Consider the following 12,303-nt stretch of genomic DNA (forward strand, 5'->3'; position numbering starts at 1 on the left):
GCTGGTAAACATCCTATAAATCACAGGACAGCTCTCACACAAAAAATTATCAAACCCAAAGTGTCAACAGTCCTGAAGTTGGGAAATCTTGCATTATAGGATACTTACTCTAAACTATCTACAAGCTGTGCAGATATGGTTATTTGAGGGTCATTCATGTAAATGTTAAATTTAAAATATCTATTAATTTCTGTTATTGAATATTATTATTTCAAGGAAATATACAGGAGTTTAGAGATTTAGAGACTCACACTAACTTCTGGAGTTAGCACTATTGGACAACAATCATTTCCTTCCGTGAAACAGCATTTATTGCTTCTGTCAGAGCAATTCCAATTTTCTGTGGTGATAGTGTCATGTCAAATGTAGACCATACATTTTGGATTGCCAATATTTACACAGACGAGTGAAGATAGAACGTATAAGACAAATCATAGTTGGGAGGAATGTTGCTTTTATACCAGGCATGCCTCCCCAAGAAAACCCAGGGAAGCCAACTTGGATGGCATAGGAGCTGCTGAATGAAGGGAAAATTGGCTTTGATGCTTCCCTGATTTTCCCTGGCCCAGTTCTGGGCTGTGTGTTATAATTCTGCCTCAGATAAAAACATGCCTGGTATCTGCTGCTCTTTCAAAAATTTCAGTAAGAGATATGGAGGAAGATAGGAAAGTTCTCTTGGGGTCTTTGAGAGTATATATTTGCTGGCATTGTTTCACTTTTACTGTTCATCTTTCTATTTAATTGTCTACTACAGTTCTTTTATAGCTTCACTAAAAATGGTACCAGAGGCCGGGCGTGGTGGCTCAGGCCTGTAATCCCAGCACTTTGGGAGGCTAAGGTGGGCAAGTCAGGAGTTCGAGACCACCCTGGCCAACATGAAGAAACCCCATCTCCACTTTAAAAACACAAAAATTAGCTGGGCGTGATGGCGGGCACCTGTAATCCCAGCTACTCGGGAGGCTGAGACAGGAGAATTGCTTGAACCCAGGAGGCAGAGGTTTCAGTGAGCAAAGATATTGCACCACTGCATTCCAGCCTGGAAGACAGCGCAAGACTCTGTCAAAAAAAAAAAAAAAAAAAAAGAAGAAGTACCAGAGGGTTGAGTAATGTTACTGGAGCATAACCAGGAAATTGTGGTATTTCAGGTTTGGTTGGGTTGACATGAAATAGGTTCAGGTACTTTCTGTCTTGGCTCAAATCCAAAGGCTTCACTACATGTTTTGACATTTCCTGAAAGGGCCTGTACTTTCAGTTCCACTGTACAAAACAAGAATGATATTACTTTGAGATTTTACATATGAAGGTTGATTGCAGGGTTGACCAGTTGGAATAGCAATGGTTTGCAATGAAAAGATCTGGGTCCTAAACCCATGTCTGTTACTTGCTAACCTTGTGGTCTTAGGAAAGCCACAAAATCCCCAATCAATTTTCTCATCTGTGAACTGGATATGACAGTGTCTTCACTGCCTAATTCATAGGATTATTTTAATGATTAACTAGAGCAAACTGTATTCTCATGGTTCAAAAATGGTCTAGGTCTCCTGTGAATTATTAATCTCCTTAACCACAAATATTGGTACTGAGTTTCCCACATTTTATGAAGGAGAACTGTCAAGTCCACCAACATATCCAGACATAATGAGCTTGCTTAAATTTCAACACAATTTGTGGAAAGCTTTTGTATTTGACTTCAAGCCAAAAGGGACTCTTCTAATACATATAAAGCAAATGGGCTCATATTCCCACAGTCTGATAAAACAAAACACATCACAACACTCATTCATTGTTGAATCATGTGCAAACCTCATGGGATAAATGATCATTTGTACTGACAAACTTGTTTCTTTTCTCATGCTCTTTCAAGTGGTGACTGGTTAAAATAGATACATAATTTTGTGTTCTCACAACTGAAGTAAAATGAATTAACCTTGCCAAAAATTGTGAGCTTGCCCTCATGTCTCTCATTTGGTGCTTAGCCAATATTGTGGTAACTTTCTATGTGACATACTTTTGTTCTTTCTTTGCAGAGATGAAAATTATGGTAGGGTGGTGCTCAACCGACATAATTCCCATGATGCATTGGACAGGTGGGTGTTCAGGTGTGTTACATCATGAGCAGAAACACAAAGATGATAGTTTTCAGAGAAGACTTGTTTAAGACAGCTGAATATTTTCAGCATGCCTCGGGCTTTCTCCGATGTTCTGGGCATGTGAAGGAGAATCTGTGATATCATCAGAGGTTTCCACAAGGAAACTCTGCCTCTCCAGAACCATGACTTGGAGGCAGAACATAACCAACCCTCTGTGCATCCCACAGAGGTGGTCCTCCTGACAGGCAGAGAAAGGACTCTCATAGAAACACGATCAGATCAGGCAGGGTGCCATGGCTCATGCCTGTAATCCCAAAACTTTGGGAGGCCAAAGTGGGAGGATCACTTGAGCCTAGGGGTTCGAGACCAGCCTGGGTAACATGGCAAGACCCTGTGTCTAAAAAATAAATAAATAAATAAAAATTAATTAGCTAGGTGTGATGGTACACACCTGTCATCCCAGCTGCTCCAGGGGCTGAGGTGGGAGGATTGCCTGAGCTTGAGACACTGAGGCTGCAGTGGGCAGTGATGCTCCATTGTACTCCAGCCTGGGTGATGGAAGAAGACCCTATTTCTCAAACAAACAAATGAACAAACAAACAAACAAACAACAACAGCAACATGACCACATTAGATATCTCTGAACCTTAGGGAAAGGAATCCTAAAACACAGAAATAACAACTCCAGAGTTCACTTGCTTTGTGGTACAGTACCTTTCTTTTTGGAAACTCCTGGGCTAGTGGGAAAACATGAACTGATCCTCAGTGGCAAATAGACTGATCAAAGCAACTTAGTAGAAAAATTAAGACAAAACAGTAATCACAACGATGTAAATAATCTCGGATTGATAAAAAATAGAGAATATTGTTACTAAAACACACCTGTACTCACATACATACAAACAACCACACCCATCAGAAGAACCTAATTATTTATCAGACACAAGTTTTATCTGGTCTAGTAGCTTGTGTCTGTTTGTCATTAAAATGTAATTAGAAAGGGAGTGTGGATGTTTTCTATGGCATGGATCTTAAAAAGTTAAGCAGACACCTGGGACATGTCTATTTTGGAAACTTTTGTTTATGAATTTCTCTCAACCCTTTTAAACTTTTTAATAATTTTGACCTGTTTTAAGGGTGCTGAGCATATAACCCTCTACACAGAGTTGCCATTTCATTTTCCCGATGCCAGCTTTTTAGTTCATCTGATTTACTGTTCTGTGATCTGGCAGACTCTGCCGAGGCCCTGTCCTTAGTCTTTATGGTTTTGAAGATCAGAGCCTGGTTCTCAGCTGGCTCTGATCTCACCAACAAAGGAGAGGCTCATCATTTGAGTCCAGCCACCCAGTGGAAATTGCTGCCTGTATGTTATTCACCTTTCTCTGGAATGATTAAAGAACACAGACCCTTGTGTTTTTTAAGTGTGAAATATGCTTCATATTCTTAATGTACATACAATGTGTTTTAGGTTAACAGGAGCATAATCCCTTTCATGCTTATTTCATATTTTAAATTGTATTGGTTTCCTGAACCCTTCCTCGTGGTGGCCAGCATTGTGGCTAAAGTAGCATATCAGTCTTTTAAGGAACAAAAATCTGTAAGCCCTAGACATTTCCCCCTTGACCTATAACTAACATCACAGAATCAATCTCCCTAAAAGAGTTGGGCAGATTGTTTTTCTCCTGGTACTTGCTCAGAGGGTGTCACTTGTCATTTTTCTGCTCTACAGAGGCTGTCTTTACCTTGATGCCCACCCAACAGCCACTTTGGAGCGCCCACTATGTGCCAGCATTGTGCCAGGTTCCAGGAATACAAAGATGCATAGAACATAATCTTTGACCTTAAGGAGCTCTTGTATTCATGAAAACATATCCACAAATGAAAATACTAAAGTTTGTCACGGGAAGTGCTATAGTAGAGGTGTGTGAGTGCACTATGGGAATAGAAAGGAGGGGAGACTAACTCTACCTAAATAATCAGAGACCTCACCATGAAAGTGGTCTTTGGTGTTGGTGATGATGCTTGAAGGATTATGAGGAAAAATTTCCCAAATGGGCAAGACCGGCTGGTGGGCATGGAGCAAGGAAAGAAACACTTCCAGCAGAGATGACAATGTGTGCAGAGAGCTGACATGAGTGGGGTCTGAAAATAAAGGAAAATAAATAATATACTGTCATCACCTTAGATAATACCTTCATATTATCCACAATTGGAAAGTCGCTGCTTTCACAGAACTTGCATCCTAGTTGAAAGTGAGGGAGGGGAGAGAATGAAAATAACATGTTGAAACTTGTCTTACAAGTTTGATAAGCAGTAGGAAGACAACGGCCACCAAGAGACATAGTGATAGTGTCTTGGGAGGGGCTGTTTTCTGGAAGGGGTCAGATGGCCCTCCAGCACCTGCTTGCATTTACACATTACACACTATGGTGAACCACGCCATGATTTCACTCTGGGGTTGTATTAAACTTTGGGGGAGTTGTATCTGGCATTTTTCTTCACTTTTTTTCTTGACTCAACTGATACTGTTCCCTCTACCTCTATTCGAAAATGTTCACATCTATTCCACATCTATTTCCCCTCCAAGGCCCAGCTCAAACTGCACTTCATTCCATAAAGCCTTCTCTGGTTTGCATACCTAGAAATCAGCTTTCTCGACTTAGAACTTCCTTACACCTTACCTAAACCTCTTTTATGGCACTCACTACTTTCTGTCTTTGGAGATACATTCCTGATTTGTTCGTCTTACTCTGTAGATGGCAGCTATAGTTATTTTATTCTAGATTTCCTTATATTTATTAGTACAACTGTGTTGATTAATATAGCAAATGTTACTTTCTCCACTACTAATACAGCAAATATACTTTTTGCACTATTTGTAGTACTTTTTATATTGAATACATCCAAATAGTTGCTTAGTGAAAATATGCCACATCAAGTTTAAAATTAAATCTTTAGTACCTAGTCTTAGTACTTCTTCTAATGCAATACTTTGGATAGGACGGCTTTAAATGATACTTGAAAAAAGAAACAATAAATAATGGAGAATTCTCCAAAAAGCTTGCTTGCTTTATATCATAGGGTTATAGGAGGCATTAAACAGGCTTTTTTATGTTTGATCAAGATCTTTCTTTTGCTTCCATGATCATGATTCCTTCTATTGAGCCTTCTATCCTCTTTTCTGTTATTTTCTAAATCCCTCCCCCCATTTTTGCTCATCTGTCTTGCCCTCCTCTCTTTGCCCTTGTCTCTCTTCTCCTTCTTCTTGTCACTCTTCTCTCTTCCTCTTTTCCTCCTACCCTTCCCTTCTCTTGCTTCCCACTTTCTCCTTTTCATTTTCCCCAGCTTTTCCTGTTTCCTTCCTTTCCTTTCTTTGCTGTCTTTCCCCTCCTTCTCCCTGTAAGTTCCCTTCTTTCAACCCTGTCCATGGTGCTGAATATTAAACAAAGCATTTATGGATTTAGTCCATGGTGCTGGTTTATGGCACTGCTAAAATTCTGCAAACAAAATATAGTTGAGTATAAAAGATTGAGTTCCTATTATGTAGAAATAAACAACATTGACAAGAGTACATATTAGTTATTAACCATTTTGCGTGTTGTGTTGTATGATTTACATATCCTTATCCCTAATTTGAATATGTTACATTGTTGTTTGAAATAATTGAAGCCAGAGAAGAATCTTTTATTAGCATAGGATATCGGATTTTCCATAATTTATTCCATCCAAGTTGGAAGATTTGGGTACTCCAAATCTATCTTTCCTTGGTAACGTGTACATTTCCTACTCAAATAGGTCAAAATATTGCCATATAGGTTTTATAAACTTTTTAATAATTATTTGACTTTTTTTTGGTAATTATTTTTGCTACAGGAAAGTAAATGAGAGAGATGTGTCAAAAGCTACAATTAGTCGGTATAGTTCTGATGACACTTTGGACAGGTAAGGTTCTTTTGAACCATGTAAGTAGAATGCATGACATATGAAATTCCTTTTCTTATAAAGTTATGAAGAATTTAAACGTTTACCAAAATAAGGTTTGAATTGCTGGTATTTTATTCCCAGGGATGGAGGGCTCTAAGAATTGAATTACTTTCTTCAAATCTCACTAAATCTTGACTAGATGCATTTCTAAAATCTTGCTAATAGTAGGTTGATGTGAACAATTCTTAGAGACACTGATTTGCGTACAGCTAGGGTGAGTACTGCGCGGAATCCGTTAGTTCAATTTAAAATGAAGAATATAGGGTTTTTTTGTGAATATGTGTAATCCTTGTTCCAACATTTGGTTCTTCCACACTGAGGGTGGAAAAACATCAGTCCGTGCAACTGCTTTATGGAGAGACTGTAAATTTTAATAATACAATAGTTTCAATACACTCCAGGACAGAGACATTAGCTCTTTACTTTCTCTTTAGAAAGTGAAAATACTCTTTCGACACTGGAGTCTCCATAGGGCTGATAGAATGAGTCCAATGTATGTGCCTGCTGTTAGTTCCTTCTTACATGGAGGGAAAGCGCTCATCTCTACAGGGAAAATAGGGCAACTTCTATTCAGGTTGAAGTATAAATGCCACAAATCACATTTTTAGTTTAGATTTGGTAGAGATGCTTAGTAAACAGAAGTAAAGGACGAAGTTAGCATCTTTAATAGGAGTCTTTTGGACTCCTATTAAATAGGTACCATGAATACCCAAAGCCAGTGCTAGTTGAGTTTACTCCTTGCAGCTGAAGATGTGCTGCAATTGTAGGCAAAAATGGCACCTACTGGGTTTTAAGAAAATACATGGTAACTTACAGCATCCAATAGATTCTAAACTCAGACGGTGCCAGTGTTGATTAATGTAGCAAATGTATATCCCTTCTGCACTATTCCTAGGCTTTTAAGTCAGTCACCCTAATAGAGGACAATCAACACTGGTATCCTAAAGAGTTGGTCTTTCTCTTTTAAAAATTATCATCCTTGTCAAAAATGAGTTTGTAGTATATGTACAAGACCTCATCTCCACAACGGTGCATAGAGAAGAGGTAGATAAAATACCTCTGTCCATTCATCCTGGACTTGCAGATGGTTAATTGAAGAAGGAAACCTTATTTCTAGGAATGAATTTTAAAGTGAGATAATTGAGCCTCAAGTAAGGTGGAAGACCTAAGCTTTTGTAGGCTATGTGTCTGAACGTTTATGTCAGGTCTGCTGAGACACCGCCTACAAATGCTGGAAATAGACTAGACCTCGCAGGCAATGTAGTTAGGTCATTCTCAGCCTTAGTTATAAATTAGAACCACTGACGGAGCTCTTAAACTTTATTGGTGCCTTCTATCCTACTACCCCTCACTCCTCAAATTCTGATTTAATTAGCCTGAGGTGGAACTCAAGCATTTTTTTCAAGCTTATAAAGTAATTCTATGTGCAGCTGAGATTCAGAATCACCAATATATCCCAAGCCCTTCATTTTATACCCTCGAAAGCAGGCCCAGAGATTACATGATTTATTTATACACTTTAGTGGTATGTTTGGAAAAAGTATTCTGGCAGCTCATTCCCAAGGTACTAGATGTGGAAATAGCTTTGAGGAAGAGAACACAGGCGTCAGTAAAGAAAGGCAAGTCCTGTTAGCAGGAGCCGAACTTCTGTAATGTGGGCCACTCCAAAATGTAAGACATGAAATAATTTTAGGAGGAGGATGATCAAATATATCCGGTATGTGTGCATTTGCATTTTAATAATGATGCAGATAAATTGTTTTAATGAATATGAGAAAATTACTGGGTTTGCATTTGAAAAGTTCCCTTTAAAATATACTTATGTGTGTAAAAGACGAGGTGTGAAAAAGAAACATAAACAAACGTGTATGTAGCATGCAGAGATAGTGGGTTATAACTAATTTGGAAAACCTAGGTTAGGAGGCCCCCTAGTGCTCCATTGTGAAAGTATAACTTTTCCTTCAGCTTTTCTGATCATGTTGCTAATTACATTGTTGGGTATTCCAAGTCTCCAAAACCGATTTTTATTAAAATAACCTAATTTATATCACTAGTTGACAGAAATTTAATTTCCAGGATAAATGCAAAATTAATATCCCCCAGCAATATGAAATCAACATACATATTGAAATGGTGGTTTAGAGTTCTCTCCATTACCATTGATAGACTTATCCCCTAGGTAGCATGAAAGTGATTGTGAGAGGTGAAGAATAAAGACTAAAGGAAGATGTGTTAACCTCATATATGAGTTTTGGGAACAATCATACTACAGAATCGAATATATGACATTGGATCCCAGTGAATGACTTGGGAGATAGACTACTTTCTATTTGTGTTGCCAAGAGAAAGCCACACAATGACTCTGAGACTCCATTTCTTTATCTATAAAATGAAAATCATTATACCTACCTTGCAGGGATGTTCTGGACAGTAGAGAAAGCATATCAAATGACCAGCAAACAGTAGTAGGTATGAGACAAGGAAAGAAGGAACAGGGGCCGAAGTTATGAGATCCCACCATTGGCAGAGAATGATAACCTTCCTTATTTGTCCTTTCTAACTCAAGAAGCAGATGAACACAGCTTTTCTAGATCTATGAGATTAGAATGATTAAAATCTCTAATGATCATTTGGACTCATTACATGTATTAGTCAAAGTAAACTAATTTGTCAAGGTAGAGTAACTTTTTAACAAGTCTGCTTCCTCTCTTCCAAATCTAGATGGTTTAACACACTATAAGGTACTGCTCGACACATCAGAGTCCAGTGTGATTTGCTGGAGTCCATGAAGTGACTCAGGGACCTAAGTTCTTTCCATATTTTAATGCTGCCATCTTTATGCTGCCATGCGTACCAAAGCCATAGTAGAAGGGGGAAGAAAGAACACGGAAGATCACCAGGAGGTTTTACAATGGGTCTGGAAGTGGCAGATAACACATCTGCCCACACTCTTTAGTCTAGAGCTCAATCACATGGTCCCAATTTAATTGCAATGAAGGTTGGGAAATGTGGTCTCCCTGATTGCTCAGAAAGAAAAGAAAATGTGTTTGGCAAACATATCATATTGTTTATGCCACAAACCATTAAAAAAACAAAAAAGTATTTCATTGACACCTTTCACTGACTTAGGAAGTACTGTCATTGACAAGATATATCATTAGACAATAATGAAAATGAAAATAGTTAATGAGTTAAATGCTCGACGAGTCAGAAAGACAAACAGGCAAAAGGCATAACACTTTTAATATTTCAGGCTGGGCGCAGTGGCTCACACCTGTAATCTCAGCACTTTAGGATGTGGAGGCGGGTGGGTTACCTGAGGTCAAGAGTTCAAGACTAGTGTGGCCAACGTGGTGAAACATCTTCTCTACTAAAACTACAAAAATTAACTGGGCGTGGGGGTGAGTGGCTATAGTTCCAGTTACTCAGGAGGCTGAAGCAGTAGAATAGTTTGAACCCTGTGGGCGGAGGTTGCAGTGAGCTGAGATCACACTACTGCACTCCAGCCTGGGCGACAGAGCAAGAGTCTGTCTCAAAAAATAAAATAAATAAAATAAAATAAAATAAAATAAAATAAAATAAAAAAAATAAAAATTTCAAACTCTATTAAAACAACGTCATAAGTAGATTTTGTCATAAGTAGTTTCTTTTTATTTACAAATTTTCTAAAATGTAACACTTGAAAAATAGTTCTCTTTATGGGAGAAAGGTTATGTTGTTAAGCTATTCTAGCATGAAAATGGTCTGAAAGGAGTTTGACAATTTAAATGTTTATTCAGACTTTTGTCTTGTTTCTTTATAAAGGATCTCAGACAGAAATGATGCTGCTAAAACATATAAGGCCAATACCTTGGATAAACAACTAACCAATAGGTACCAGTATCTACTAACTATGGGAAAGGCTCAAGTATAACATTTTTCTAAGTGTTACCTATGTACTTGCAATTCTTCAATCCTACTTGATATCTTTCTGTAAATTCCTAGTCTCTATATTTTTATTGCAGAAATTCAGGAGTAAAAATCATTACTCCTGTGCATGGCTAGAATAAAATCTTGTTGTTTAGCTTAAAAATCAAGAGCATTAGTAGCTCCAAATCACCATTCTTACCACATTTATGTTTCTGTTTAAGTTGTCCTGGTGGCAAAATTATGAAATAGGTGCAAATGCAAATTTTACATTATTATTGTTAAGGAAAATTACTGAATCCAACAAATAAAAACACTGGGCTTAAACGACACTAAATTTTCAGAAGAAAAAAAATTCTTTGGATTCTAGTACAAGAGACAAAATCATGAAATGATCTTACGAAATTTATTAAAATATAATACTTTCTATTTCTTTCTCTCACCATTGTCTAACTTTTAATAACTCTAAATTCAAGAATAATTCCAAATAGATGCAAATGTTCATTCTTCATTGTTCAAACTTTGCTTTCTTTCTCTTTTACCAGGAGCACGTCCATGTTTAGATCACCAGAAGTAACAAAGTTGTATGTATTCTTTCTAATTGTAGTATATTTCTTTTTATGTGTTCAAGAAAAACCAGGGAAAACCACCTCAGGCCAATTTTATTGGAATACAGCCATGCCCCTATTGCTCTGGCAGAGTTGAGTAGTAGAAGACAATACCAAAATGGTCTGCAAAGGTCCAAATGTGACTATCTGGACTTTTGCAGAAAAAAAGATTTCCAATCATTACTCTAACCAAACAACAAAACTTAGGTGATCCTTTCTTTCTTCTTCTTTATTAAAATCTAGACTCCTTATTTTTTCCCCCACAGGACTTTTCTTCTCTCTACTCCCACAATAATTAACCCTTCCTCCACATCTCACTTCCTTCCCTACCCACCCTTCACATCTACGCCTCCTCCTTCAGAGAAAATTGAGTTGGGAAATCATAGGGTGAGCTAAAAATCTATTTAAATGAAATACATTTTCCCTGGAGTGTACTACTGGTGGTTACAAGCAGCCCAAATCAGACATATTTGTAAACTTATTTTATTTTTGAATTCCTATTTATGTATAAAGTGATTTATACACTGGATCACACCTCTCAGAGCTTGCAACGGGCCTGGGTCACTTCCATTTTTGAGGATCTGCATATATGAATAAATGCTAGATAGAGACTTAAGATGGTATGATTTTAAAATTTTTCTAATGCAAAAAACTGCAACATAATTAGTCACAATACAATCACAGGAATAAAAGAAATCTGAATCTGTAGCATGCCAGAATTGATTGGTGTGAATTTCAGACAGTTAATGTCATTTTATGAATCACTTCTTTATTCCTTTAGTTTTAGCTAGTTCTATGAGAACCTGACAACTTCTAAAATATGTCAACTAAGGGAGAAGATTTTTGGCTGTTTTTCCATCCTCAAGTGAAACATTTTGTGATGAACAGAGAGCAGGCAGGAATATGAGTAGAATTTAAGACTTTTCAAAGGTAGGCTGAAATGAAAAAGTTTGAGAGTGTGATTAATTGTTGTTCTTGTCATTAAACAGGCAACCTGGCGGTTCATTGAATGCAAACACCTCCAACACCATAGCATCCACTTCTGCTACTACTCCTGTAAAAAAGAAGAGGTACAATGAACTCACTGTGTCTGCCTCTTGCTGATATACTATGAAAGACTGTTCTTTATTAATTTCTGAAGCAAGTCATCCACCAAACTCCCAGGCAGCATTAGAAAGCTTCCTCCTCTCTTTGGCGGGGATCCAGCATCTACATTCTGCTGTTCCCGAACTTCAGCTCTTTCCCCCAACAATCTCTTTCTCAAATGTAGAGTCTTGTTTTCAGTTCCTTTAGGGCCTTGAATTTCTGGAAATGTTTTAGATGATAGAGCTCACATGTTAAAAGGCAAACTACTTGAGGTAGCATGTTTCATGGAGAGTTGCTGCTGGGAATGCCTTAACCTGAAATAATGATGAATGTAGGGCCACATGCTGCCATGCTCCTGAAACAGGCCTGTATGTGGAGATGCCGCCTCCACTCTGTGGATTGGGCTGGTCTTGCTTCCAAATGCAGAGTCAAAGACCCTTTCTGGAGACATCCATCTGTATTTGTTTGATTCTTGCCTCCTCCACCGACCTCCTTTGCATGGTCTCCCACATTCTGCTGGTGCTGAGTCCTATGTAATTACCAGGCACGGAGGAGTAGTTGGACCAGTGGTGACCAAATATTCTTCATGAGACAGAACCTGATGGTGGAAGAGAGGTTTGCATGTTGAA

The 12,303-nt window shown here is 38.0% G+C and overlaps 1 protein-coding gene across 7 annotated transcripts in view; it reads left to right on the top strand.

The window, feature by feature from the left end:
* The window catches only part of SCEL (sciellin), a 111,511-nt gene that overhangs the window by 21,359 nt on the left and 77,849 nt on the right, over positions 1-12,303 (top strand). For 6 of the 7 annotated variants that reach the window (XM_010360531.2, XM_030922375.1, XM_030922377.1 and 3 more), the window contains exons 4-8: positions 2,028-2,087; positions 5,964-6,032; positions 9,879-9,947; positions 10,526-10,564; positions 11,578-11,658. In XM_010360531.2, coding sequence (XP_010358833.2) covers positions 2,028-2,087; positions 5,964-6,032; positions 9,879-9,947; positions 10,526-10,564; positions 11,578-11,658 — 318 coding nt within the window. The remainder of the gene's footprint in view (positions 1-2,027; positions 2,088-5,963; positions 6,033-9,878; positions 9,948-10,525; positions 10,565-11,577; positions 11,659-12,303) is intronic. The other variant, XM_030922379.1, reaches the window with a different exon arrangement.

This window comes from Rhinopithecus roxellana, chromosome 18 (assembly GCF_007565055.1).
Source record: "Rhinopithecus roxellana isolate Shanxi Qingling chromosome 18, ASM756505v1, whole genome shotgun sequence".
Taxonomy (NCBI): Eukaryota; Metazoa; Chordata; class Mammalia; order Primates; family Cercopithecidae; genus Rhinopithecus; species Rhinopithecus roxellana.